At 47.7% G+C, this 27,088-nt stretch overlaps 1 protein-coding gene and 1 long non-coding RNA gene across 6 annotated transcripts in view; one reads left to right on the top strand and one right to left on the bottom strand.

Annotated features, from left to right (window-relative positions):
• Positions 1–10,677: 10,677 nt before the first annotated feature.
• Positions 10,678–27,088, bottom strand: part of RGS8 (regulator of G protein signaling 8) — a 57,442-nt gene continuing 41,031 nt past the window's right edge. For all 5 annotated transcript variants that reach the window (XM_042976561.1, XM_042976563.1, XM_042976560.1 and 2 more), the window contains 2 exons: positions 13,139–13,305; positions 10,678–11,909 (listed from right to left, as the gene is read on the bottom strand). In XM_042976561.1, coding sequence (XP_042832495.1) covers positions 11,727–11,909; positions 13,139–13,305 — 350 coding nt within the window. In that variant the 3' untranslated portion in view covers positions 10,678–11,726. The remainder of the gene's footprint in view (positions 11,910–13,138; positions 13,306–27,088) is intronic.
• Positions 12,066–26,990, top strand: LOC122235940. The gene is made up of 3 exons (XR_006214083.1): positions 12,066–12,265; positions 26,007–26,073; positions 26,917–26,990. It is a non-coding gene; the product is annotated as an uncharacterized LOC122235940 (long non-coding RNA).

The raw sequence follows: 27,088 nt of genomic DNA, 5'->3' as shown, positions 1-27,088 counted from the left end.
CAGGCACTCACTGTGCATCATACAAGAGCCCTGGGCAGCGCAGGCTGCCATCCAAGAAGTATCAGACTTGACACTGGCCCTTTGGGAGCTTATAGTCTGGGTAAAAAGAGAAAGAAAATGAACGACAGATGAAAAGTTAAATAGGTAGCTTAGCTCTCCTGTAGAAGAAGTGATCTAGAGAGGTCTTTTCTTCAGAAAGGCAAAGCGCGGGCCCAGGAAGTGGTGGAAGGCCATGGCTAAGAGCTTGGTGCTAATCATTCACATTCGGTCTGCAATCCCATCCTGCCATTTGCCTGGGGAAGCGGCAATAACCCTCAGAGACCAACGTACCTTTCTATAAAATGGGATAATAATGCCTGCTCCGTAGGGCTGTGCTGGCGCTTAAACAATGAAATGTTTGTAAGTTCCAGTGTATCAAATAAACAAGTCCTGGGGATGTCCTGTGCAGCATGGTGACAATAATTAACAACACCGTACTGCATATCTGCAAGTTGCTGAGAGAGTAGGTCTTCAAAGTTCTCGTCACAAGACGAGAAACTTGTAACTGGGAGGTGATGGATGTTCACCAGCCTTAACCATGGTGACCAGTTTGCAATATACACAAATAGCAGATCGTTATGTTGCACACCTGAAACTAATAAAATGTTATATGTCAATAAAAGCTCAATTAAAAGACAAAAGCAAAAGCCAGGACAGCCCTGCCTTGTGATGATGAGGGGAAAAAAAAAGAAAGAAAATGTTTGTAAAACATGGGCTTATAAGACGCGCTTCACGAATAGCAGTGATCAGTGATCCCTATGTCAAGAACTGCATGACCCCATCAAGTTCTCTGCTCCAACTCAGCGATTATAGGGTGTGTTTTACCACTCTCTCTCTCTCTCTCTCTCTCAGTCATGGATGTGTACATACGGCCTTGTTTTTCCCTGCAGCTTCAAAGAGCATCTCCTCTTCCTCTATCCCCACCAATGTCCCCCCTCCACAAGCACAGACCCCCGCCCCCAAATGGCGTGAGCCTGTAGGGTAAGCTGAACCTGTCCTCGTAGAAGAGCGAGAGCAGTAAATAGGCCGAGCCCCTGAATCTCTCCACAGCGGCCTGGCATGGCTGGCCTCTGTCTAGCCTGCTGCTAGCCTGTCTGGCTCTGGGACAGATGCTTCCCTGGGGACAGGGAAGTAGAAGCAGGGGCAGGTGCTACTAAGACAAAAAGGCTGGCAGACGGGCCAGCTGCCAGAGTGTGGAGGGGGGCCCTGTGTGTGGGACCTTAGGTGGGGCAGAGCGGGGCACATGACGAGCATCTGGGCCGCTGCACCCTGCTCACGGCTCACCTCCCAAAGCTAATGGCCCAGGCAGGCAATGCTGAACGCCTCCTTTATTCTAGAGGCCAGGCTGTCTCACTCCTCCTCAAAAGAGGGCTTAACCCAGGCTGGCGAGCAGGTGGCCAACAGCTGCTCCCTCCACAGAGCAAGACTGTCTCCGTGGCTACAAAGCAGGTCCAGATGCCACCCCTCTGCGTGAGAATGTCTCCTCTGGCTGAGACCAGCCCCTCGGAAGAGCTGCCTGCAAAGGGCCATTTGCCAGTGGGAGGGGCCGGGTCCTGCAAGCCCCCTGGCTGCCCACAGGCACCACCTCCCCTCTTCCCTTGCAAGACCCCTTTATCTTAGCAACTGCCAGCCCTGAGTCAGGAAAGCAAACCAATAGATTCTTATGGGTAATTGCTGCATATTCGTCTCCCCAGGACTCAACTCCCTTTCTCCCCTCTATGGGGAGACTGCCCTGCTCAGCATGCCCCCACCTGGGGGATTCTGCGATTTGAATGTGATGATGATGCATAAGGTCCTAGAAGCTCCCTTCCAGCTCCTCACCCCTACCTTGCCATTTCCTGGCAGGTGTTGCCAACCTAAGCCCTGCGGAGTTGTGGATTCAAAGCATCCTCGCTATCGGTGACAGCTGACCTGGGAAAGCACTGACTGGAAAACCTCGACAATTTCATTTTATTTAAGGTTTGTGTGGTTTTTTAAAATTTATTTTGAGAGTGAGAGAGATAGTGAGTGCAAGTAGGGGAGGGGCAGAGAGAGAGGGAGAGAAAGAGGATCCCCCGCAGGCTCCGTGCTGTCAGCGCAGAGCCCTACGTGAGGCTCCGTCTCGCAGACCGTGAGGTCACGACCTGAGCCAAGACCAAGAGTCGGACGTTTAACCGACTGAGCCACCCAGGTGCCCCGACAATTTCATTTTTAAGACATAAGATTAAAATAATTTTCCTTAACCTCCCAGCAAACACATACACAGCTATTCTGCACTCGAGGTGGGTTCCGGAGCCACTGGGACCTTGAGTGAGAACATGCACATCAGTGACATTTCTCACATGTCTCCAAAGGCTACAAGTCAGGAGTAGCATTCTGGCCCCCCGCATAAAGTAGGGCAGGGCATACCAAAAGTGCTCCATCAGATAATTTGGTTTTGCAACTCACAGGATCTTGTTTTTAGCTCGGTCAATTCAAAGTTCGGGTCATTTGTGTGTATTCTGTGTGTCTCACTGGAAAGCCTGCATGACAAGTGAATGATCCCTGCTAATTTAGGTCGTAGGGCATGTCAGGCGGGGACCTAATACGCTGGCTGGGGCAGAGCACCCTCCAGAATGAAAGGCACCTTGTTCTGCTTCCAGTGTCAGACATCCCATTTGTCAATACAGCTTACATTCAACCTACCTCCCTGGACTTTCTACTGCCCACAGCCCCATGATCGGTTCCGGGATGGTTGCAAACCAGGGCCGAAATCTCCAATACCTGTGGGTACTATTTTGGCCTACACATGCCAGCTCCTGCCCAGTGCTTTGCCCATCTCATCTCCAATCCTCACAGCCACCCTGCCTGGAAATGTGGGTACTACTATCCCCCTTTTGCTAACAAGAAAACAGAGGCTAGAAGAGGCAAAGTTCCTTCCCCACGGTCACACTCCCTAAAAAGCAAAGGTTTCAGGATTCAATCTCAGGCATCCGAATCTCCATGTTCTCGCCTGCCATGTGTCTAAGAGGAGAGCCCCTGTCCCTTTTGGCACCTGCAAGACTAATCTTAGTGCCTGAGGAGATGGGGCTGTTTCTCCCTCCGTGGGAAGGGCATGCCCGGAGCCTGCCCCACGGCAGACGCAGGAGACAGAGACTCAGCACGTCTGGGGTTGTGGGCAGGGCTATGGCTCAGCCTGCCCCGGGAGAACCACGGGCTTGGAGGAGACGGTAGCAGACCCATCATCCTAAAGGAGACAGAGCACAAAGAGCAGGACAGAAACCAAACAAACTGGCACAAGGGCACCTGAACGCACAGCTGGGGAAAAGCTCGGGCAGATAATCGGCGAATCCAATTTCCAGCCGGCTCTGCAGTGCATGCGTCAGCCACCAGCATTTTGCATCAGGCCTTCAACATCTCCGGGAGCCCAGATTTTTGAGCAAGTAAAAGATAAGGAACTGACCCCCATTCCCACCCCAACCCTCACCTCCGCCTCGGCCTGTGTTGGCGTATACATGCATCCCTCCCACCTCAGGGGCAGCTCAGCTCCAGCACCCCCTCCCCTCCCCTGCACCCACGCACCTCACCCCACCCATGCATTCCCTTCTAGTCTACAGCAAAGCAGAGGTTAAAAACACCAGCTGTGGGTTTACAGGGCTGGGGTTCTACATCCAATTCTGTCACCTGCAGGTTGCATGACCTTGGGTATATTAAGCTCTCTGTGCCTCAGTTTCCTCATCTGTATGCGGGGATAAGAACCCAAAATGGTATCTACCTGCTATGGGCTGAACTGTGTCATGTCCCACTCCCCCCCCACCCCCCACCACCACCAGCAAATTCATATGCTGATGCCTTAATCCCAAGTACTTCAGAATATGACTGAATTTGGAGATAGGCCTTCAGAGAGGTGATTAAATTAAAATGAGGCTGTTGGGGTAAGCCCTAATCCAACCCGACAGGTGTTTTCACAAGAAGAGGAAGAGACCCAAGGGGCATGGTCACAGAGGAAAGATGGCAAGAAGGTGGCCTTCTACAGCCAAGGAGAGAGGCCTCAGAAGAAATTAATCGTGCCTGCACCTTGATCTTGGATTTCCAGCCTGTAGAACTGTGAGGAAATACATGTCTGTTGTTTAAGCTACTCAGTCTGTGGTATTTTGTGACAGAAGCCTAGCAAATCAACACCCTACCGCATAGCATTGTGGTGGGGATTCAACGAGACAGAGCATCTAAATTGCTCTACAAAGCTCCTGGCTCCTAAAGTGTCTTCTATTATATGGCCGCTTTTGAATCTACAGCCACTCAATTTCTACACCCCTCATTTGGTAAGCCTTGTGCCAATGCTTGTGAAGGGCTAAGTTCCGGTGAGAGTTAAGTAAGTTCTCTGAGGGCCCAGGTAGTAGATTTCTGACCTCCACATCCAGCCTACCCTAGAAGTGCCTAATCTAGAAGGGCTGCTCAAAAACATTTGTAGAAATAATATTGTTTCAATAATTATCCAGGGACTGGAGTAGGGAGCAAGGCAGACAGTCTTCAGGAAGTTTATGGTTTAGTGGGAAAGGGGGAGACACTGATCACGTAACACCTTTTGCCTTCAATCAAGAAGCCAAGCGGACTTGGAATGGAGGTGCTGGCTGGAGTCCTGGTGATCCGTGGGAGAGAAGGCACCAGCTGGTACCCACTGTGTGCCTGCTATGTCCTAGGCATTGGGATAAACAGGCTTCCGTGTTAACGTACACTGTGTTCACAACAGCCCCAAGCGGTTGGCTCTGTTTTTATTTTAGTTCTACAGATGAGAAAACTGAAGCACAGGGAAATAACTTTCCTAGGCCCACATAACTTGTAAGCAGAGTTCACAGCTGAGATTCAAACTCAGACTGTCTAGCATCAGAGCCCCAATTATCTGGAAGAGTGTGCTGATGGAACCCCAGTCAAAGATGGTTCTCTCAGGCTCGCGGCTTTGTTTTCATGGCTGGGCACACAGCCACTGTGACGTGTGGTGGGGGGCTTGGTGTCCCCTCTGTGCTATAGAACCAGTCATGGACAGGGGAGGCAGCACCCATGACAGGTCCCCACACTTTCCTTCTAGCTTTCGAAATGGCTTTGCCCCCTACCTCCTGGACAGGGGACAAGAACAGACCTCAACTAAGAAATGCATCCGCAGGAGGGAGTTATATCAATGACTTCTCTTGTTTTCCTCTGGCCACTTGCTTGGTGTAGACAATAGGACAGAAGGGATTTTGCTTGTTTTCCCCACATTTACTGCGTGGTAATGAGATGCTCAGCATAGTGTTAAGTGTTTTCCATCTGAAAGAGGCTCTGTCAAGGCCTAGGAGATAGATCTCAGACCCAAAGGGTTCCAGACCCAGCGAACACTGCAGGGAAGGAGCAGAGAACCAGTGAGGGGCACTCCAAAGCTGTCCCACCAGAGAAAAAGGTCAGGGCCAGAGAGAATTTGTGAAGGTTTTTGGAACTTTTAGTGTACTATGAGTCCAGCCTCCCTCCCGAAGGGCTAAGTGCCTGCCTCTCACCTCACCCCCAGAGAGTGTGGGTATACAGCATTCCTGGGAGAGCCTGACATGTGCCTCTGAGGCTTGGAAACTTAATCCCAGCCTAGAAAATCAAAAACATGAGCTGGGGGCTGGCAGGGGGCTCTGGCTGCAGAGCAGAAGCCTTGTGATTCTAGGGTCAAGTACGCCCCAAATGCTTCTAGTCGGCCAGCTGTGGGTCTCTGAGATGAAGACTGGCATGGGGTCATCCAAGGAGCTGTCCCAAAGGGTGGCCTGGAGGAACAAACAGAGTGCAGCAGAGAGAAGCTGGGGCACTTCCCAAGAAGGAGCAAGCACCAGCCAGAGTAGGAAAGCATTCAGCCTGTTTAGGGGAGCTGGAGGTAAGAGGGAAAGACTCCTCAGAGGCAGGGTCTCCAAGGAACCCAGGAAGGACTCACCAGAGTTTTCCCAAGCCCAAAGAGCCCGAGGCATGTGCATCAGGGAGGACCCCCCTGCCCTGCTCCCTTCCCTCTCTTCTTTCCCTGCCCTTCTCAGTTCTGGAAGGGTCAGAAACCCAAGTGGCAATAAGGGTAAGGGGCATAGCTGGAAAGAGAGGAACCAATCACACACCCTCCCCAGCAGCAGGTCCCTGTCCTGCCCAGGCTGCTACCCCTCAAAGCCCAGTCCTCAACACTGGGTTTTGGGAGTGATGGTTTGCATGACAAAAGGCTTTTTCAGTTAACCCAAAGCATTCCACCTGTGAAGAAACACCCGCTTTCCTTTAGACAGACCTTCTCTGGTGCATTTTAATGATCTGGATTATTAACATTTCGTGTATCTCTAGCTTTTCCCCACACATGCAAAATGAGCTTTTACAAGCAGACACTGCACCCTCTTCTCCTTTGGTCCCCTCCACGGACCCCATCACCAGAGACCCTCGAAGGCTTGATGACTAAAGCACACTTTTCAGGGACATGCCGACTGTATGAAGTGCGCCGCAGTCATGAGCAAGATCAACCCCCCTCCATTTTCAGACTGCTCCAGCTGAACAAATACATACACCGTCCCTCAGCCTTGTCTCTCCCTGCATTCCAAGCGGTAGGTGGTGCTAATAAAAACCTCGTATTTGTGTAGCACTTTACGGTTCCGAAGCCACCCTCGTCACCTAAAGTCACCCTCCACCCCCCACACCGTCCCAAACCACTCCCCACCCACACGGCTGCTTTTCCTGACGGCCACCCCGTGCCAGCCCCTGCCTGGGGAGGCCACGTGCCCCCCTGGGGGAGCCCGTGTGTTGTGCGAAGCGTCTCCTCATAAAGAGTCAGCTGGCCAGAAACGTGGGCAGAGAGCGAAGGGCAGCGTGTTCAGGGTGTGTTTATTATGTTCTCACAGCCTTGTTTATAGTAAAGGTGAATGACATTATCCCACTTTGCACAGTAATGAGACAACTCAATGAGGACTCCGTCAGCCAAGCGGTTTACATGGCAGCTGGGCGGCTACGGATCTGTGGTGCACGCCGCGTGACTCAGCTAGGGCTCCCGCGGCTGGAGCGCGCACCGCCGGCCACCTTTCCCCGCACGCGGCACACGGAAGGCGGCCGAAGGGTCCAAAGGGAGTAACGATCCACAAGGGAGCAGTTTCTCTAGCGGGCCTGGCCCCCAACCCTGGGAAGGCCAGTGGCCCCGTCCCGCAGCCTCCCATCTTGGTCCACGGCATCCCTGGGCGGTCCCGAGAGGCCACAGGGACAGGAAGACATTTCTGCTCTTGGCTTCTTCCTCCACGATCTCAGGCCAAGTGGCACAGGTTCTCAAAGGCAGGGGTGACTTTTGCCGCCTCTCCCGCTTCTGACCCGGAGAGACGCATATTGAATGAGGGCTGACGCTCGGCGCACTGAAGGACAGTGTCAGGTGGAAAATCAGATTCCTCTGCTTTGCGTGGAAGTAGGCACGGACAGGGTCAGGATGGTTCTGGGCGCTCGTGTCGATGGGGCATCTCTGCCTCTGCCTGTGCCGCTTTCACCTCTCCCTTCTGCTTCATGGAGAGGCAGCCGGCACCTCAGCCATTCATCTTTCCCACCCTGTTCCTTCCTCTTCAGTCTCTTCCCCCCCCTCCCCCAGCTCTCAACACAATGGATTCGTGTCTTTCCCTCACAGTCCAGGGCCCCGGGGCACGTGCACACCCCGGCCCGCTCGCTCGCTCCCGGAGGCTGGGCCTGCCGCCCGGGGCAGAACACCGTTTCACAGCTTTGGTTTATTCAGAGCAGCAAGTTCTGGGGCGGGCGGGGAGAGGGAGCACCAGAGAATAAAATCAACTAGGAACTTTCATCTGCCCACCCAGCCTGAGACCAAAGAGGCGATCGTGAGGGCTAACAGCAGGCACTGAAGCCCCACTGTGGCCTTGGAAAAGAAAGCTCCAAAGAGCATATTCCTGGGGTGGGTGACCCTCCGATGAGAAACCTGGAAGTTGTCGTGCTTCTGCCATTATTACCCCGACACACCCTTTCCCCTGCTACCTGAGTTTCAACTACCACGTCATCCCATGGCCTTGGATACAGAGGCACAACCAAACGCAGACAGCCAAACACAGAGTGCATGAGAGCAAACAGACGAGGGAGCAGCCCAGGAGGCAAGCCTGGAGGAAGCACTGCGAATGAGGCTCAGGATGTGTGGGAAAACCTCTCTTAATCAAATACCCTCCAGAGCTCCCCGCCATCGGCACACCCGCTGCCGAACACTGCATGCAGCTGGAACGTTTTGATCTCAAAGGGGCGAATCAGACTGAGACAGCACAGAGGCAGCCTCCCCGAATCAAGTTCAGGGCTGGCGGGTTCCGGGTGTTGTGCCTGATTGCATCTTGGCTTGCTCCAGCCCTCTTGGCCACACGTTTGCATAAGCTCAGCCCTGCACATCCTCACTCCTCAGGCCAGTGCTTCCTCACCTCACCTGCACGTAGAATCACCTGGGGAGCTCTGAAAACTGCTGATGTCTTGGGTCGTGGCCCCAAGCTGTTCTGGGGTGGGACCTGGACATTTAGATTTCAAAACTCTACAGGTGATTCCAATGAGCAGCCAATGGTGGGAGCCACTGTCTTAGAACATCTTTTTTCAAAGCATGGTCTATAGGGACTTACTAAAAATGCAGTTTTCTGGGTCTGAAAACCCAGGTCTTTTGGATCAGCATCTCTGGATGTGCAACCTGGGAATGAGCACTTGTAACAGGCTTTCTGGGTGAGCCTGGGCATGCTCAGAGGATCCTTCCTCACCCCAAAGGTGCCCTGGGGCTATGAATGGTTGTTACTGATTATGGTCTATTTGGTTTGCCAAAGGCAATGGGATATCTTACACCTAGCCTAAAAACAGGTTGAGGCGCAAGTGGGGCCAAAAGGCCACTTGGGGGTGGAGAGCAGTCCTAAAGATCACAGCTCTGCCTGGCCTCCTGCCCTGGCTTGCCCTGGGTCTTCAGAGGTTCCAGGCCCAGAGCAAGCCTCAAGCCCAGAAGGCAGTCCACAGCACAAGCCTGGCACGAGGACAAAAGGAAGACCTTAAATGGAAGAAGTGGCACCTGCAGAGGCCCACCTAGCGAGGCAGATGAGGGCTTGTGGAAGAGGAGACGGGCAAGAGGGCAGGACCGGGAGACATGGACAGTCATGGATGAGGTATGCTTTGATATTGCTCTAGATGTTGTAAACATTTCTCTTTGTTTCGTCACAGACCAAAATCTGGGTTGGCATGACCTAAGTGCCTGAACATAGGCATCAGAGCAGAGAGCTCTGTGCCTTTTGTGGGAAGCAGGAGAGAAAGGGTATGAGGACAGCTCTACCCCATGGGAAGATGGTCTCTGTGGTGTCCTGGACTCATGCTCACAATGGTCTCACACACACACACATGCACGCAGACACTCCACCGGAGTACCATAAATATAGCCATCACATTCCTCTACACACAGACACATGCCCACATACGCTCACATAGCGGCAAAATTCAGGATACCCAAGCTTGGTCCTTCGCGCCTCCCCATCGTGGGAGGAAGTCACTGGGTGCCATGACACCACCATCTGCAGCCTTCATTCCACCAATGGTTGGCAAGAACTCTAGGCCTCAAGTGAGGCCACTGCACAACAGTCTTGTTCAGACTTCTCCTGGGGATAGTGGAAGTGGTAAAAAGGCCCCTCTGAAACATTTCATTTTTCCATAACTCTGCCGTTCCAATTTACATGCACCTCATATTCAACAGTAGAGTTGGCAGCAGATGTACATTTCATATGTAAACAATGTTTAAAATACCCTGTTCAAGAATTTGATCATTAAATTAATTCCGGAAGCTTTAGCTAAGAATGGTTTTTTACCAGTGGGGGCAGGGGAACACTACCTGATCTAACTAACAACACCTATTTGAGGCATCGGAGTTCTTGAACACGAGATTTCACAGAGTGCTTCGGTGTGAGGGCTAAGAGGTATGTGTTCTCTCCTTGATGGTTCAGACAGACTCACCAGCCCTCACTTACAGATACAACGTGCCATGGCGGAGCAACGGACCCTGACACCAGTGGGACTCAAGAGCCTTCTTGAACTTGTCTAGCTGCAGCCAAGGAAGGAAGAAATTCACAAAGTTACTGGACAGGAGTGCAAACACTAGAATCCTGTGTACCTAAAGAGGCCCATCACCCCACAAAAGGAGAATGCTTCAGCCCAGTTCTCAATCGCCTGCACTCCAGAGCTTACGCCTAATCGCAGCTATTTCATTTAGTCAAGCTGAAAGTTGTGGACATCTGCAATGACTCCAAATCCACTGGCTGTGAATTATCCCAATAGTAACTCCACCATATTCTCTACGATTTGGTCCACCTGGAGACCAGCCTCTTCCAGACTCCTCTTCCACTTTCCAGTCTCTCTGCTGAGGATTCATATCCCTGGCACTGCAAATTTGTGCCCAAGTCCACTTTTTTTCTCAGGAAGCTAGGGTGCTTTACGCTCACCCTCCAAGGAAGAGTATCCTGACACATTTCCAAAAGGAGCCTCAGGGTACCATGAAAGCATTTTAGGAAGATTCTCCACAGCCAGATGTTCACAGTGATCTTAGCCTCACCTCCTGTTCCATGTTCAATCCCAAAAGGTCAGAGGTCAAGAAGGAAGTTGCTGAATAGCCAAGATGGCCCTCATGAGAGAGACCTTTCTAAGAAAGCATGCTCCCAGGAAGCAAGCTGAAGAGTTACAGCCTAAGTTCCCATTCTCCCCCATCATAATTACATGACCTGCATGGAAGGGGGGACAGGGAGAGACAAGGAAAGTATTAGGCACCATGAAAGCTGTCCATGCTATGGGAATTCACCTCCCTTTGCCAAGCTGTCTTTCTAAGAGATCAGTGATGTGTGATGCCACAGGGAGGTGACGGCGGAGAATACATTAAGCAACAGAGAGGTTATATGGCGCCCCATTGCACAAAAGTCTACTGGAGCTATGTTCCCTGGTCGTTCGACTTCTGGAATACTTCTTGGTAGAATCAAGGAAGATCTGCAAGCTGTATCTTTCTTAAAAGCAGACCCCACATCAGAAATCATATAAGAGATCTCCCAAGACCCTTCATGGAATTGTGAGGGTAAAAATGTCTTGTGAATTTCCTAGGCTAAGATGGGCAGTGATGACAGCTTTTCACACTGGTCTAATGGAAATGGAAGAAATAGCCAGCTCCATGGAGTTTGCCCCTTCTCCCAGAGGCCACGTGTCAATGACAGCGTTAGAAACCTGGGATTCCCCACAAACCTCTCTCCTACACTAGCACTGGCCACTACATTGTGACAGCAAATCACCTAGGTGAGCCGGAGTCTTCTAGCTATTCCTCACAGGGGTATAGTACAAGTTAGAGCCAAGAATCCTAACTGAGGAGGGTGTGGAAGTGGCGGGAATTGCATCTGCATTATTTACACATTAGCCCAGCATAGCAAATCTGCCTTCTCAGCAGAAATGACCCAAGGCATTGTGAAGGGCAAGTTGCTGACCCAGAAGGAGGGTAACAGCAGCAAGGTGCTACCGCTAACCAAAACACAAACATGGGTTAATGGAATAGAGTCCGAGCTCTGGTGACTGGATCTTACTTTGGAATGGCCCTTCATCCACTCCTCATCCCCCAGGCTCCCAAACTAAACGCCATTGCTTTTTGAACACCTATGACATTTCACATTAGAATATGGTCTTGGCAGCAAGGGGAGGGGGGAAGCCAGTGATCTCCAAGAGTCCCCATCTGAGGTCTAACTGAGCCTCCTCTGGCTTTGGGACAGCAAATCTAAGTACATTTTGGACCTCAGGAACCTGGGATAAGAGTCTTTCTCCATGAGGCTGTGTACTTTTCCCTGCGCTTGGTCAAAGCAAGTCAGGGATGGCTCTTGCATGTTCTTCCTCGTGGCTTCTCGGGTCTGGAAGTCTATGTTTACCTGGAGACACAAACAGAGAGCATGGTCACAGGCCCTCAAGGGCCATGGTGCCTGGCAACTGCTCCTAGCTATGTAATAATTACTAATGACAGTATCTTATATATGTAAGCTTAGTCATGCTTTTCAAACTGTTTTCATGGAGGTTATCCCTTTTAATCCCAGCAAGAATCCTGTGAGGTCTGAAGACCAGACATTCTTTGTCTCAATTTACAGATAAGGACACTGAAGAAAAGAGATACTACAAGGCTGCTCTAAAGCAGTATGGAAAGTTAGTAACAGAGCCAAGGCAAAATCCCAAATCACTTAACTCCTAATCCAGGGGTCTTCATGATGTCAAGCAAAGAGTGAGACTGAAGGTAAGTATTAATGTGGATTCCCTAAAGGAAGCTTGCCCTCTTGTTTGTTCTTAACCACTAAAGAAACAAATGCCCCAGGAGGAGAGATTATGGTTAGAATGGACATCTCTGTTCTAAACAGCATTTTAAAGGGTCTACAGCATCCTGGGCACTGGGCAAAGACCTCCTACCTCCCAAGTCAAAGAATAATTGAAGAGTCCTAGGTATATAGCACACCAAAACTCGTAGACAGCAAACATTTTGCTTCTATAAAATCCTCCCAAGTAAAATTCTGTTTTATAACTCAGCACAGCCATATATAGAGATTCATTTTATTATTATAAATGATAATAACTTATTATAAAATAATATAAATGACTGTAATGACTCATTAATAGGCAGTGACAGATGTTGACGAGGTGCTTTATCCCTAATACTCAGAGTAGTCTTGAAAGGTACACTTTCACTTTGGGGCAAATGGGAGTCAGAGAGACTAGAGAACTCGGATAAGACCACACAGCTTCTAACTGGTAGAGCTGAGACTGGAATAAGATTCCAAAGTGGATGCTCATCCCATTAACCTGTGCTGCCTTCCACTAGGAAAACTAACATGGATTCAATGGCATCTATCCTTACAGAATCCCTATAGAAACACAGGTCTTGCAGGCACATGTTTGAAAGACAACTAAAGCACTCCTAATAGAGCCCCTCTTTAGAAGCCCTGGGCTGTGCACTTTAGAAGTGATCCTCTTTTCATTAAGAGCCATCAGAGCAGCGAGGCTCAGTTCAGAAGACAGTCCCCAACAAGACTGGCTCAAACCCCCGCCAAGAGAGAGATGTGAGCCAGGAGCCATGGATAGAGGTCTTACAAGACTCTCGCCACCGCCAACACACCTCCCTCGGAGCCTGCACATCCACAAACTCCTCAAAGATCCTATGGGCCTTGGAGACCAGTTTTGCAGTTGATCTGGTCTTCTTGAACTCCTCACAGGCCAGCCAGAATTCTAGGTTCTCCTCGCTGAACTCGGTCTTCAAAAAGGCGCGGAAGGCGGCCACCCCATCTGTGGGTGTGGGGAAGGTGAAAAGGAAGAGAGATAGGAAGAGGCATAAGCTCACAGACTGTAGATGAAAGAGAGAAAGGTAGTAATAATGTGAGACTGGCCCTGATTGTCCAACCCCCACTGCTCCTCCACATCCTCTTGGAGACTCTACCTCTTAAACACACCGGTATCCCCGGAGGCAGGCTCTGCTTCCTACTCAAGGATCAGAGTGATATTAGGGAGAAATGTTTAGGAAGCCACAGTAATAATGACTGTGGGAAACCCTGGTCACTGCTCATCAGCCCTCAGTGGTCACTGTCTGTCCCCTAATGCAGAGTCAGCTGTCCCCTGAGTCTACTGGTGAGCCCATGTTTCTAATGAGGCCAAAGTGATATTCGTAATGCATTCTGTACCCTAATCCAAGTCAACCACCCTAAAAAAACAATCTTTTACAAGACAAACTACGGGAGGGTGTGAATGCCTCAGGGCAAATCCTTCACTACTACCAGAAGAACTTCTGAAAGTAAACACCCTACTGAAATTCAGTCGCTGAAGCCATTCTATTGCCTGTAAAAGATTCCCAGCCTCTTTTAAAACCTTTTGAGGCCCCATATTTTAATGGTTCATCCCATGGATACTTTATTTTAAAAGATCCTGCTTACCAAATTACGTGTTTTAATTAAGATTAACTATAATTTTCTCCCAATGACTTAATGATGAACACACCTTTTCATTTTTTAAAATCAATGTCATGCGGGGCGCCTGGGTGGCTCAGTCGGTTGAGTGTCCGACTTCGGCTCAGGTCATGATCTCACAGTCCGTGAGTTCGAGCCCCGCGTCAGGCTCTGTGCTGACAGCTCAGAGCCTGGAGCCTGCTTCAGATTCTGTGTCTCCCTGTCTCTCTGCCCCTCCCCTGCTCATACTCTGTCTCTGTCTCAAAAATAAATAAAAACATTTAAAAAATAAATAAAATAAAATAAAATCAATGTCATGCATGTTGCCAAAACAGAGCAACGTGCTCTGATTCTAATCAGAATAAGATGAGCAGAATAAGATTACCACATAGATTTGGAAAACAACATTCATTGATTGCCTATATACTCAGCTAATGTTTTTATATTAAAATATATTTTATGAATTATCTTAACCCTCAATATACTCTTCACTATTCAAATAAGAGCTACAGCTTTCTACAAACTGTCCTCAGGGGATGGGCAGACATAGCCTAGAATAAAGTGACTGCATTGGTTAAAAATGACTCTGAGGGCACCTGGGTGGCTCAGTTGGTTAAGCGCCTGACTCTCGATTTCAGCTCAGGTCATGATCTTACCATTGCGAGATCGAGCTCCGAGTCAGACTTTGCACTGGGTGTGGAGCCTGCTTGGGATTCTCACTCTCTCTCCCTCTGCCCCTCTCCCACTCTCTCTCTCTAATCAAAAAAAAAAAAAAAAAAAAAAAAAAAAAAAAAAAAAAAAAGACTCTGGCTACAATGTTTTCTTTCTTTTCTAAAATTTGTCAAAAGGACAATACGTTAACAGTTCTTAATTCTAAGGGATGGAATCACCTGAATATCTGAGGCCCACCAATGTGCACCAGGACAATGTGTTGCCCAGGATCATGGATTGGTGGTGCCATGCTGTTGCCATATTTAAATGTTTGTTTTTTCTTTTGTGAAACATTTTCATTTCTCCTAATTAAAGTTATTGGGTATCTTTGTCTTTAAAATGGATGTTATGGGGCACCTGGGTGGCTCCATCAGATGAGCACCTGATTTCAGCTCGGGCCATAACCTCCAGGTTCATGAGTTTGAGCCCTGCATCAGGCTCTGTGCTAACAGCTCAGAGCCTGGAGCCTTCCCAGGCCTCAGATTCTGTATCTCCCTCTCTCTCTGCCCCTCTCCCACTTGTGTTCTCTCTCTCTCTCAAAAATAAATAAACATACATTAAAAAAAATAGATGTTATAATCCCTCATCAGAACAACAGTCATAAAAATCAAGCCTTTACTTGCAAGGGGCAGGAAATTGGGGTAGAAAAGGGTTTTGATGCAATTCCCAAAGCCAAGCTTTAAATCAAAAAGAAATCTAAGTTTGGAGGCCTGAGTTTCACGTGTTTATCAAAAGCAGAGTAGCCATGAAATTTACCATCTAAGCCAGGACGTTTTTGAGAACGAAGAGGGGCATGCCTATTAATTACACAGAGACAATGGGCATAAACCATGACCACCACAGGCAAAAACCAGGACATACAGTCACCTTAAGACAAGACATATGGTCCTCTAAGACAAGGAGTATGGAGAAAGCAGAATATGATGTAAGGTTGTTTTCCATCAGGGAGGATGTAAATAAAATTGCTCCTGTGCCAAGGAAGGAAGAGGGGGGTAACATAGGTTAGACTCCTATGAAAGGTTGGCTCAGGGCCCCACTCACCCTCATTCCTACATTGGGTTTAAAACCTTGAAGAGGGAGTAGAAATCCAAGATAAAATGAGAATCAAAGACAGCATGAAACACTAACGTGGCAATGATTAGGCAGAGAGATGGCTAGAGAATCACTCATTCAATGATTTCTTTTATAAACTACTAATGCACAAAACACTTACATCAGAAAACAGGTCATAAAATCCCTGCCCATAAAAACCCTTGTGGATGCTCTTTTTTCCATACCTTGTCTCCTCCAAGTTCTTACGAAGGTAATCCAGAAGTTTCCACAGGCTCTGAGGAACTCAGACCTGAGAGTTAGCCTGCCTGCCTGCCAGGAGATTGCCATTGCTTGCAGAAGAGGCACCTGTAGCAGGGGCTAGAGGCAGAGGCGGGGTAGAATACCATTTGGAGCTGTGGAAGCCTCCAAGGAGATTCAGTGCCCATGAGAGCCAAGGCAGAGCTGGCTCAGCAAGGTGGTCTCTAAGCAGTGGATGGACACTATCAGTGGATGCAAGGAGGACCTAAAGACCCCAGGCCAAAGGCCTTCTCTGGCTGCTTTTCCACTGTGGGCAGGGCGTGGGAAGGAAAGGGCAGGGAGAGAATGCTAAAACACTGCATTTATCTAAAACAGTAAATTCAGGGGCGCCTGGGTGGCTCAGTCGGTTAACCACCTGACCTTCAACTCAGGTCATGATCTCACGGCTCATGAGTTCGAGCCCCGCGTTGGGCTCCGTGCTGACAGCTCAGAGCCTAGAGCCTGCTTTGGATTTTGTGTCTCCCTCTCTCTCTGCCTTACTCCCCCCCTCCCTCACTCTCTCTCTCTCAAAAATAAATAAACATTAAAAAAACATTAAAAGAGTAAATTCAAAGTGACTTGGAAGAGTTACTTGGACGAGCCTGTTGTTTTTAAATCAGAAGAGACTAAATAAATACCTTGAATGGCAAAGCTGAAAGTTTGCTGTTAATGTTAGATTTCGTGTTATTTTCCATTGAACAAAAACAAGCGCTTGCGAGCAACCTGAATCAAGTTACAGATAAAGAAAGAACATTACCTTTCTGCCTTCACCGATGGCATTGGTGAAGAGAGCCCTGCTCGGGAAACCATCCATGCTAGACAAGATGCAGACATTATCTCCTTTCATCAAAGTCTCAACTGTGTTGGGCCTTTGTGCAGATTAAAAAAGAGACAGCACCTGCAAAGTGCCCTCGGGAATATTGCTGAACTTTTCTCAATTGTATAGAGCAAGAAGCTTGGAGGAGGGGCTTGACAGAGTTCACACAGGTAATACTATGTAGCATTAAAAATATAAGGTATACTAATTCCCAATCCAACACAGCAATAATGCCACCTCCACCCATCCATTCACTCATTCGCACACACCCATTATGGGACCCAGGCATTCTGCGAGGGGCTAAAAAACAGGCACAACGAAGCCCTCAGAACTTACAGTGAGAGGCTATTTGAGCCAAGATAACATAATTTGGTAATTACGGTATACATGAAGAGTGGTATGACAGGGAAAGCAGAGGTTGCCGGGAAAGTACCCAGAAGGGATGCCTGAGCCAGACCTAAGGAGGAAAGGCAAGATGTGCAGGAGGGAGAAGCTTCTAAGCTGAGATGTGAAGTTGAAGAGCCAGAAGCTAAGTGAAAGAAGGGAAGAGAAGGTGGAGAAGAGTCTGGCAGGAAGGGGGAGCCACACAAGTGAAGGCCTAGAATTAAGAGTGTTCGAGTAATTAGAAATAGTTCAAGAAGATTAGTGTTTAACAATAATAATAATAATAATAACAGCAACAATAATAATAATGTTAACAATTATTGGGGTGCCTGGGTGGCTCAGTCAGTTAAGCGTCCGACTGTTGATTTTGGCCCAGGTCATGATCTCATGGTTCGGGAGTTCAAGCCCGGAGTTGGGTTCTGTACTGACAGCACAGAGTCTGTGGGGATTTTCTCTCTCTCTCTCCTTCTCTCTCTCTCTCTCTCTCTCTCTCTCTCTCTCTGCCTCTCCCCTGCTCTCACTCTCTCTCCAAATAAAAAAACATTAAAAAAATTAATGTAAACAATTATTGAGCCCACTCATAAGATACATCAAGAGGTCTGTGAAAGAGCCTGAGAGATAGAAGGATAACACAGCACTGCAAAAAGCCAGGGAAGCGAACGTTTCAAGGAGGAGGAAGCGGCCACGTGTCCAGCACTACCCAGAGGTCAAGCTAGCTATGGGCTGAGATGTGGCTGTTGGATTCGGTGGTGAGATTCAGCAACCATGGGAGGGAGCAGCTTTAGTGGTGTAACGGGGATCCTGGGCACACTGTGCTGAACGTGGTGGTGAATGAGAGGAGAGGAAGCAGAAAACAGTGAACTCAGATGTCTCTTGCAAGAAGGGGAGTAGAAAGATCAGATAGCTTTACTAGAAGGAAACAGGAGGTCAGGAAAAAATGCGGTTTTCTGTGTTTTTGTTTTTTGTTTTGTTAGTCTTGAGTATGTTTGATGTGGATCTAATCAGAAAAGACTGGTTGAATAGGAGGAGTTGAAATTAAAGGAAAGAGTTTAACTAATAAAATGTTCCCCCTAGGAAGGTAGAGAAGTAAGCCTGAGAACAGAATTATGATGGAGAGAAGAGGGCTGCGTGTGGATACCAGGAAGTTTCTAGTTTGGGTGCCAGAAAATGAAGGAAGGAGTTCCTGTCTGAGAAGGTGGTGGGACCTAGGCATGGTAGGGTTTTATTTTGATGTATTTATTTGGGATTTGGGGCAGGGAGTTTTATCTATTTACTATATGCCACACTTTTTGCTGGAGATTTTGCAAACACTAGCTCAATTTATTTTCACAACAATGCTGATCCATAGATAGTAGCACTCTCATTTTCCAAATGAAGACATAAGGCTTACTTACAGAAGTCGAAGCAATGTCCCAGTTACACAGCTGGCAAGAAAAGCCAAGTTTCCCTACCAGGTCCCTATGACTCCAAAGCAAGATCTTTCCAGATGTATTGCAGGCAGAAGGAAAAGAGCAAGGGAAGATAAAAGATTAAAGAAACAAAAGAATGTATCTGGTGAAGGAAAATTCTGGAGAAGGAGGGGGACCCAGAAGTAGAAGAACTTGTGCTCCTTAAAATCAGAAGTAGAGTAAAAGAAAGTAGAGTGGATGAAGATGGAAAGAATTGGTCAGGGAAGGGACATATCTGAGATACGTAAGTTTGAACAGCCTTGATCTTCGTTAATTTGCGGTGAAGTCCCTGTGAAGGTGGTCTGCCTCCATATGCTAGGTTTGCAGGATACGACATGAGTAAATCAAATGAAGTCACCACCTCACAGAACTCAAAAGCTAGTCTAGGGTCACAGATAGTGAGCAATAATTTAAGATAATTAATTGAATAATTATAAGTCCGATGTGTGTGGTAGGGGTTTGGGAAGGGTTGACAACAGCTACTTTGGAAAAATGAATAGAAACATGATAAGAAACAGGCAAACACTTGTAAAGGCCTAGGTTCTAGTTCCTGGACAAGGTTACGATGCACCAAGAAGGAAGCAAGAACTTTTAGTTTGGGGATGTGCCTCTCAGTCAAAGAAAGGACCATCAGGTCCAGGTTGGTAAAGGAAGCTTAAACCCAGAGAACAGCAGGATTTAGGATCTAAACATTGGGACATAGGAAAAGGGGAGAAGGATAAACAGGAGGTTTAAAAAAAGTTGAAGTTAGAGGAGGAATCTTGAAAACAACCACCGCAGGCACTGATCGAGCACTTTGGGCCAGGCACTGCATTAAATGCTTTAGGTACCTCTGGCATACTTATAGCACAGGTCCTCATATTATTGCCATTTGTAGAGAAGTAAGTGAAGCTTAGAGAAGTTAAATAACTTGCCTGAGGTCACATGATTAATAAGTGGCATGGATACCAAATTATAAAGCAGGCATTCTTATGTGAGTCAGGAGTCCAGTCTCCAGCTCTGCATCATGGTGGGGCCCAAACGATGCCTGCACCAGCAATGGCTGGGGGGAGGGGGGGTGGAGGGAGTGCTATCTCAGCCCAAGACAAGGGGGCCATGAGTAACTCCATGGATGGTGAGGTTTCCAGGAATGATGGCAATAGATGAGATGGGAAGAAATCGAAAGAGTCCCTGTGGAAGGCGGAGTTGGATCTTGGGTAGAAGAACAACCTAGAGACAAGGATGGGCACTGGATTACATTAGAAGCTATGGAGATGGACTCAGGAGGAATGGGGATTTGAAGTAAATGTATGGCAAACTCATACCCAGCTCATGACTTCCTGTCAGCTTCACTGAGGCAGCCTACAGAACCTTTCTGGTCCCACCTGGGATGGGAGCACCACTGTCCCAGTTGGGAGCATCCCTTCTGATCAGAGTCAGGCCCATAATTAGCTCTATGACCTTGGACAACACATTCGACTTCCCTGGGTCTCAGCATCTTCATCTGTAAAGTGAGGGGTTGGATCTTATTAACTCTCCCTGGGGAAGAGTCTGCTCTGCGCTCCCTTTGCAAGTCAGGCCTGCATGAGACACAGCTCTTAGCTGATTGTTTTCTGTCCTCCTCCTTAGCAACATCACCACCACAATGCACTGAGGATTTACCCCGAACCAGTTCTACATTGTCCAGTCTACATATGTCAACTCGCTCAATCTTCACACCAACCCTATTATCAAGGCAGAGGTTCTGGAGCCAGAGAGCCTGTCTGGGTCCGAATCTGTGCGACCTCAGAAAGTGTCCTCACATCTTGAAGCCCACATCATCTCATCTGTAAAATGGGAATAATGCTGGGACTTACTGCACCGGATTGTTCTGAGAACTGAATGAGGCGATCCACGTAAAAGTGCCCAACGCGCATTACAAGCAGTCAGTAAATGTTAGCTCGGACGGGAGTTTGTCTCACAAAGAGGGAAAGTGAGACTTGGAGAGTTTGGGTTCAATGTTTGGAGTCACATGGCCAGTAACAGGGGACAGTGGGTTCACACACATCTGTGTGACTTCAGAGACCATTCTGCCTGTGTCTCCTCTCGTGATCGCCAGAGAACCTCACGTCATCTCTTCCTTCAAAGGAGGGATGGACAATAACCCCAAATCAAGCTGTCGCACTGAAAGTACATCACAGTGGGGCAAATGTGACACCTAGCTTACAGAGCTGGAGATTCTCCCACAGGAGGACACCTGCCATCACCTTATCTGTGGTGACAATGGAGGACTAAACTCTCTTCTTCCCACAGCACCTCCCTGAGCATCCTTCCCGAGACACAGAAGCATCACATGGAGCAGACTGGCACATTCCCCAACGGTGGCCTGGGGACACTGTAACAAAGCATGGCTGAGTGACCTTGTAAAGATGCCGAGCGCTTTCAGGCAGCCTCAACCCAAAAATGCAGTCATCTGCATTTCCAGGGCTGGTTTCAGACACAGTGGGAGGGGAACCAAAGCAAAATATGGCCTTTAAAATTTGTCAGGGATTTCAAAGGAAGAGCTTGAGGAGAGATGGGGAGGGTCCAGACCTGAGAAGCAGTAGCGTCTAGAGAACAGATTGTGGTAAAGAAAAAGCTCACAAAGCTCTGCACAGACTGTGCCTGCCCACAGCCCTCCTCCTCTGCTCCCCCACCCCTCTCCACCCTGATCTCTCACCACCCTCCATATTCCCAGGGCTGGCTCTGGAGGCAGGGGTGAGGGTCACTGTGCAAAGAAAAACTTCACCTGGGAACAATGGATGTGAGAAGGGGTGGGAGCCCCTCCCCCTCCCAGAGCAGATGGTGGGAGTGGGTTTTGTGTACAGACCACCTGGCCCACCTTTCCCACTTCTGGGACCCAGCAAAGGAACGGGATGGGACCAGAGCCAGAGCCATTCCTCCTCGTCAGCTACATCCTTTCTTCCTCCTTCCATCCCCTCCCACCTCATCCCTGCAAACTCTCTGTCTGGTCCTCGCCTGACTCTTCAGCATCTTTTCCCAGCGTCTCTCCCTTTTCTTCTGTCCCTTGTTGCCCCTCCTCCCCTCTTCCCCCTTCCTTCTTTCCACCAGGACCCTCTCCTTCCCTTATGCTTCTCCATAAACTGCAGTTGGTTAGAATGAAGGATGCCAGTTTATCTCTGAAAGGCTCATGAGCATTTATGGGCATCTCTCAGCATGACCTGCTTTGCATGAGCTGTGCTCCCCAGCCTGGGGCCCTGTGCATGCCAGACCCTGCACCCTCCCAGATACCCAGGTCCTGGAGTTTCTGAGTCCCCACAGATCCCAAGTAGAAGGAAAGAGTGACTCCTTTCTGATCCCTGAAGCCATTCTGCCTGGGATTGTGCCCTGGCTCTGACACACACTAGCTAGGTGTGACCTTGGGCACTATGCTTAACCTCTCTGTGCTTCAGTTCCCTCATCTGTGAAATGCAGATCCTAACAGTACCTGCTCTATGGAGCTTTGGGGGTGAAGGGAGTTAGGACACGCAGGGCCCGACACTCAGAGAGTGTTCCATGCGAGTTAGTGACCATGAAGCCTGTATTTTGGGGGCTTAAGGTGCCATCATACAGAATAAACATGCCTAATGCCCCAAGACAAACCTGGTAACTTAAAGGTGGGTGGTGAATAGTTCAGGAAGATGAGAGAGAAACAAAAGGATCTGTCTTTTTTTTTTTTAATTTCATTTTTTTTTATTTCACTTTGGTTTTCTCTGTATGACATTCTAAGAAGTCAAGGCTCTATGAACATTACACATCTTTTTGAAATTAGTGTCTATCTAGTGCAGGAAGGGAGAGGCTCGTGTCCAGAATTCCTGGAACACTCAGCAGAATCTTGGCATCCCCCTGGGCATGCACAGAATCTCCAAGAACATACCCGTGGCCACACGTGCTGCCTGCTGCCGGCATCTTCCTCTTAGTTCTGTGATGCAGGGTGCTTACATAAGAACCGAAACTGGGTCACTATGAATGAGCGGTACAGCTGGTGCAGCGGGGAGGGTGGCTTAGGTAATAGTTCGACGTCCGGGAGACCTGATTCAGCTGGCACGGGGTGGGCTGGAGCCCAGCTCAGTTCCCAGGCTTCGAAAAACCCAAGATCACAAGAAATATTTTGGGGGTACCTCTCTGTTTACCAAAGTGCTGTCCCAGACACCAGAGTTCTCTTGCATCCCTGATCAATAGGAAAAAATAAACTGGTGAATGGGTTTCAATGTCAGAGGATAAGAAAGGCAAATTTATTTATAAAATCCAGGATGCATATACTAATGGTGAAGTCAAAAATCTCTTTGATGCAGAACTGAGTTCACTCCTTTGAAATCTGTGATGAGAACAGCGTTAGGATCAAAGTCTTTCTTTTGTGTTATCTCTAAAATAAAGGTTTTTAAACAAATAACTGGGGCTTAGCAAGGTTTAGGTAAAGAGATTATTTAGAGGACAAACTATTTCCAGTTACTGACATTTATTGGCAAGCAACTGGCATGCTAATTATACTTCAGCCTTGTGATTAACATAATTTTCTTCAATGATCTTCACTTTGTTAGTGTACGTATAGCAAAATGGTATGTTATAACAGTAGTAGGATTTGACAGGTGTTAGACTCTTCGAGCCAGAAAGGACATGAGAGATTAAGGCCTACATTGGACACAAAGAAATGGTGAGGCTCTAAGGTTGGATGGTTTCTTATTCCTAGGACGTGGTAGCAGAAGCCTAAGGACAGCCTGGGTCGTACAACTCCTATTCCAATGTTCTTTTCTATTTTATCAAGCAGAAGCTAGGTCAAGTAACAACAACGACAAAAACCAAGCTAGGGCCTGTATCCGCAACTAGTATAAGAAATTAGCAAGGAGTTTTCTATTGAAAGGGAAACAAAGAAAAATGTCCCTAATGGGTAAAAGCATTCACAAATGACTCCTTTAATACAAGGGAAGTGTTATAAAGCTCCAGGTACACCAATGCATCACCTAAAAGGTTCCCAAAATTAAATGTCCAGGAATATTTATCTAATTAGTTTGATACAGGAACACTGCAGGGAGTCTCAAAGAGGGACCACATCAGATTCGCCTGCTGGGTTGTTAAAAAACTACATCCCCAGGGGGGATTCTCTCACATACACTGAAGGGAAATTGGGAAGGGATGAGGAAAGGATACCCAAAGCTCATGACACGAAGGGGGTGAGGTATTATGGAATATGAATAAGTGCCCCCCCCCGCGATTCTAATACAGTCCCCATCCAACCCTCATGTTCAACCCCCAGCTGCCCATGGAAAGAAGCTGATGCCATCTCTAGCATACAGAAAGTGTGAAATCCGTTTCCTCGATGAATTTAATGTTGTGTTATCACGAAAATAATTAAAATAGTTCTCTTTTGTGGAGCCCTTCTACGTCATGTTATCATACTTAGCATTTCACAACTATAGCCACATTTAAATCTCAAACAACTATGCAAGGCAAGGCTTATCATTCCCCTTTTACAGATGAGGAAAGCGAGGTTTAGAGAAGTTGTGTAATTTGCCCAAGGTCACAGAGCCAGTAAGCGACAGAATGGATGTTGGAGGCCCATCCAATTGCTTTTCATTCAAACCTTTTCCAGCAGACTTTGAATAGTTACCTTATCTATTCCTGGCACTCCTTCTATAAAGGCTAAATGCACCCACATTCCTGGGTGCAAGTAAAAATCATAACAATGTAGAGAGGTTGGCAAAGAGGAAGAGAAACTTCTTTTCCATCCATGTCTGCTTCACATACCTCTTTCTAACCCTTAGCCTCAGTTTATCCAGAAAACACACTTGCCATTTTGTTTATTTATGGCAAACACCGTCCACCATACCCGCTGCATAGGTAGCATCATACCATCAAAGGGTTGTGCTGCCTTAGAACTTTGGAAGGCTGTAACACAGTCTTCAGCGTGTTTCTTGGAAAGCACAGGCCACCTGTGTCACCAAGATGCTCCAGATTCATCGCTTTATGTACTTATGTTTTAGAGTGTTTCTCAAGATTTAGTGGGCATAAATATTACTGGAGGGCTTGAGGAAAAACAAATTACTGAGTCCCACCCCTAGAGATTCTGCCTCCGTCGGTCTGAGACCAAACCCCAGAATTTTCACTTCTTACAAGTACCCAGCAGCTGCTGGGGCTGCTTTCTTTGGATCACACTTTGAGTAACACTGTTCCAGAATTTTTTGGCTTGGAGAAGGATGTGGGGAGGGCTATGCAATGAATGGAAACCTGATACTTAAACTGTACATTCTAAAGCTAATGACCATTTGGGTGAATAATTAAGGAATTTCATTAGCTCGTAATCTTAACGTTGTTGTTTGTTTTGGGTTTTCTGCTTGGTTGCTGTGTGACCAGATCAAGTCATTATATTTTTCTATATCTCAATCATTATCCCAAAGAGGCCAATTTTTAAAAACCAACAGCTTCCTTATTTATTGGTCTCCTTTTCTTAGAGGTGGATACTAACTCTGTGAATGCAAAAGAGCTTTCAATTATACTATTCCACTCGCCTGACATTCCCTGGGCCTGGTGGGGACAGGTCAGCACAGACCCTCCATACTCTGGGCAAACAATGCAACAAAGCCAAGGACCAAATGGATGCCCAGGGTGAGGTTTTCTGTCATCCAGGTATAGGATCAGGCTAAAAAAAGTGAGTGAGAGAAAGGGGAAGAAACCCTGTCTACACTTTCCTCTTAAAACTGGAATGAATCCAACTTTTATGTGAAAACACACACACACACACACACACACACACACACACACAAAGGAAGGAGGGAGGAAGGAAGGAAGAAAGGAAGGAGGAAGATTCAGAGTTTGAACTGAATCAGAGTTCAGGACTGAGGGTCCCACTAAAAGTTGGACATGAACATCAGGAGGAAATCAAAGCACACAATTTTGTGCCTACTCTCCCGTAACCTGTCAGAAAAGAATTCTCCCACAAACTGGGAGTCTTTGCTGTCCTGGGTATGAGGTGCAGAGGCAGGAAGTCTTCTGGATGTGTACATGTCCATGCACACACACATGCATACACACAAACCCTCCAAGGCAGTGTAAGGAGCACAGCTCACAGACACCAAGTCTAACTGTCCCTGGATGAGCAGGAAAAAGACGCCAAATTAGCCCACATTAGAAATCCTTCTTTGGCTGATCAAGTCACCAGCAATTTCATTTTTCATTTGTTAGTTGGGGGAAAAAAAAGAAGCCCTCAGCAAGTGGCTGTCCCCCAGACCTCCATGGTATCTCTTCAGCTCGGTCCTGCACTTGTAAGCAAATGTGATTGGAAATCAAACTGGTCCAAATATTTGCTTTCCAGATTTTTCTCTTTCTAAAGTTTAAAAAATGAAGTTTCTTTCTTCTTTTCCTGAGGTTTGAGCCTGAGAAGAGCTCCCTACATGGTGGGACCCTGTCGAGGAGGGAAGGCTTCGTAACCCAGGTGCTTCAGCCCCTCTTTTGGTTGCCTGAACAATTTCAGCTTTGAAGCAGCTTTACGTAACCCTGCAGGCAGCGCTGACTCAAACCACCTGCCGTAGGTGTTTGGTTATGGCTCAGTCTCCGGGATTGCTACAGACAGCATCCTAGAACAAGAGGGTAGTCCTGGATCCAGTCTCTGAAACACCGTATTCCAGATCCTTCATTGTAGAGATGAAGAACCAGATTTTCCAAGAGATTGAGGGACTCCATCAAGGCTGCCCAGCTATTTAGAAGCAGAACCGGGTTAAAATCATTCGGACACAGGTCTGACTACCAGCTAATGTTCTAAACTTAATTGTGCAGAAGCATATTCTCCAATTAAGTGCAAACAATGTTCTAAACTAAAAACAGACCCGCTGCTGCCAGGTCAGTAAGGACTTCTAATACTGACAAAATGGAATTTAAGAGGAACACCCAGTATCAGGATTCTATCTGAAATCTTGAAACTCCCTAGCCTGTAGTCAGCACACTATTATTTCTTATGTCCACGTCTCAGAAGGCTGCATTCTCCACCAGGGAGGTCCTGTCCTGTCCACCCCCAACCAACTGCTTAGCACAGACTTCAAACATAATGAACACTTAGTACACCTTTATTGAAATAAATGAGTGCCCAAAACACTCAAGCAGAGCAGGGAAGGTAAAGATGCTCTATGAACTGAGAATGGGGGAAAAAAAGAATTATCTGAAATAGAAAACTCAGGGAGGACAGTTGCCTACATACAGAGGATTACCAGGGGGGTGGGTTCTAGACTAAAGCACATTGTTTCCGGAGCTCATTCGTGATTCTCCTTTCTTTACTTTTTAGGACATTTTGCTATCTTAATTGAAAGCCCTGCACACCTCTGATCAACCACTGTCCCTCCTGAGGGACCAGCACACATGCAATCCCTTTGGAAAAGCTTAATCAGTCCTAATTGAGTCACAGCATTAACCCAAATTAATTAGACTTTAAGAAAGTTGTCAACACCCTTCAAGGT

This window comes from Panthera tigris, chromosome F3 (assembly GCF_018350195.1).
Source record: "Panthera tigris isolate Pti1 chromosome F3, P.tigris_Pti1_mat1.1, whole genome shotgun sequence".
Classification (NCBI taxonomy): Eukaryota; Metazoa; Chordata; class Mammalia; order Carnivora; family Felidae; genus Panthera; species Panthera tigris.
This window is presented reverse-complemented; position numbering and strand designations above follow the sequence as displayed.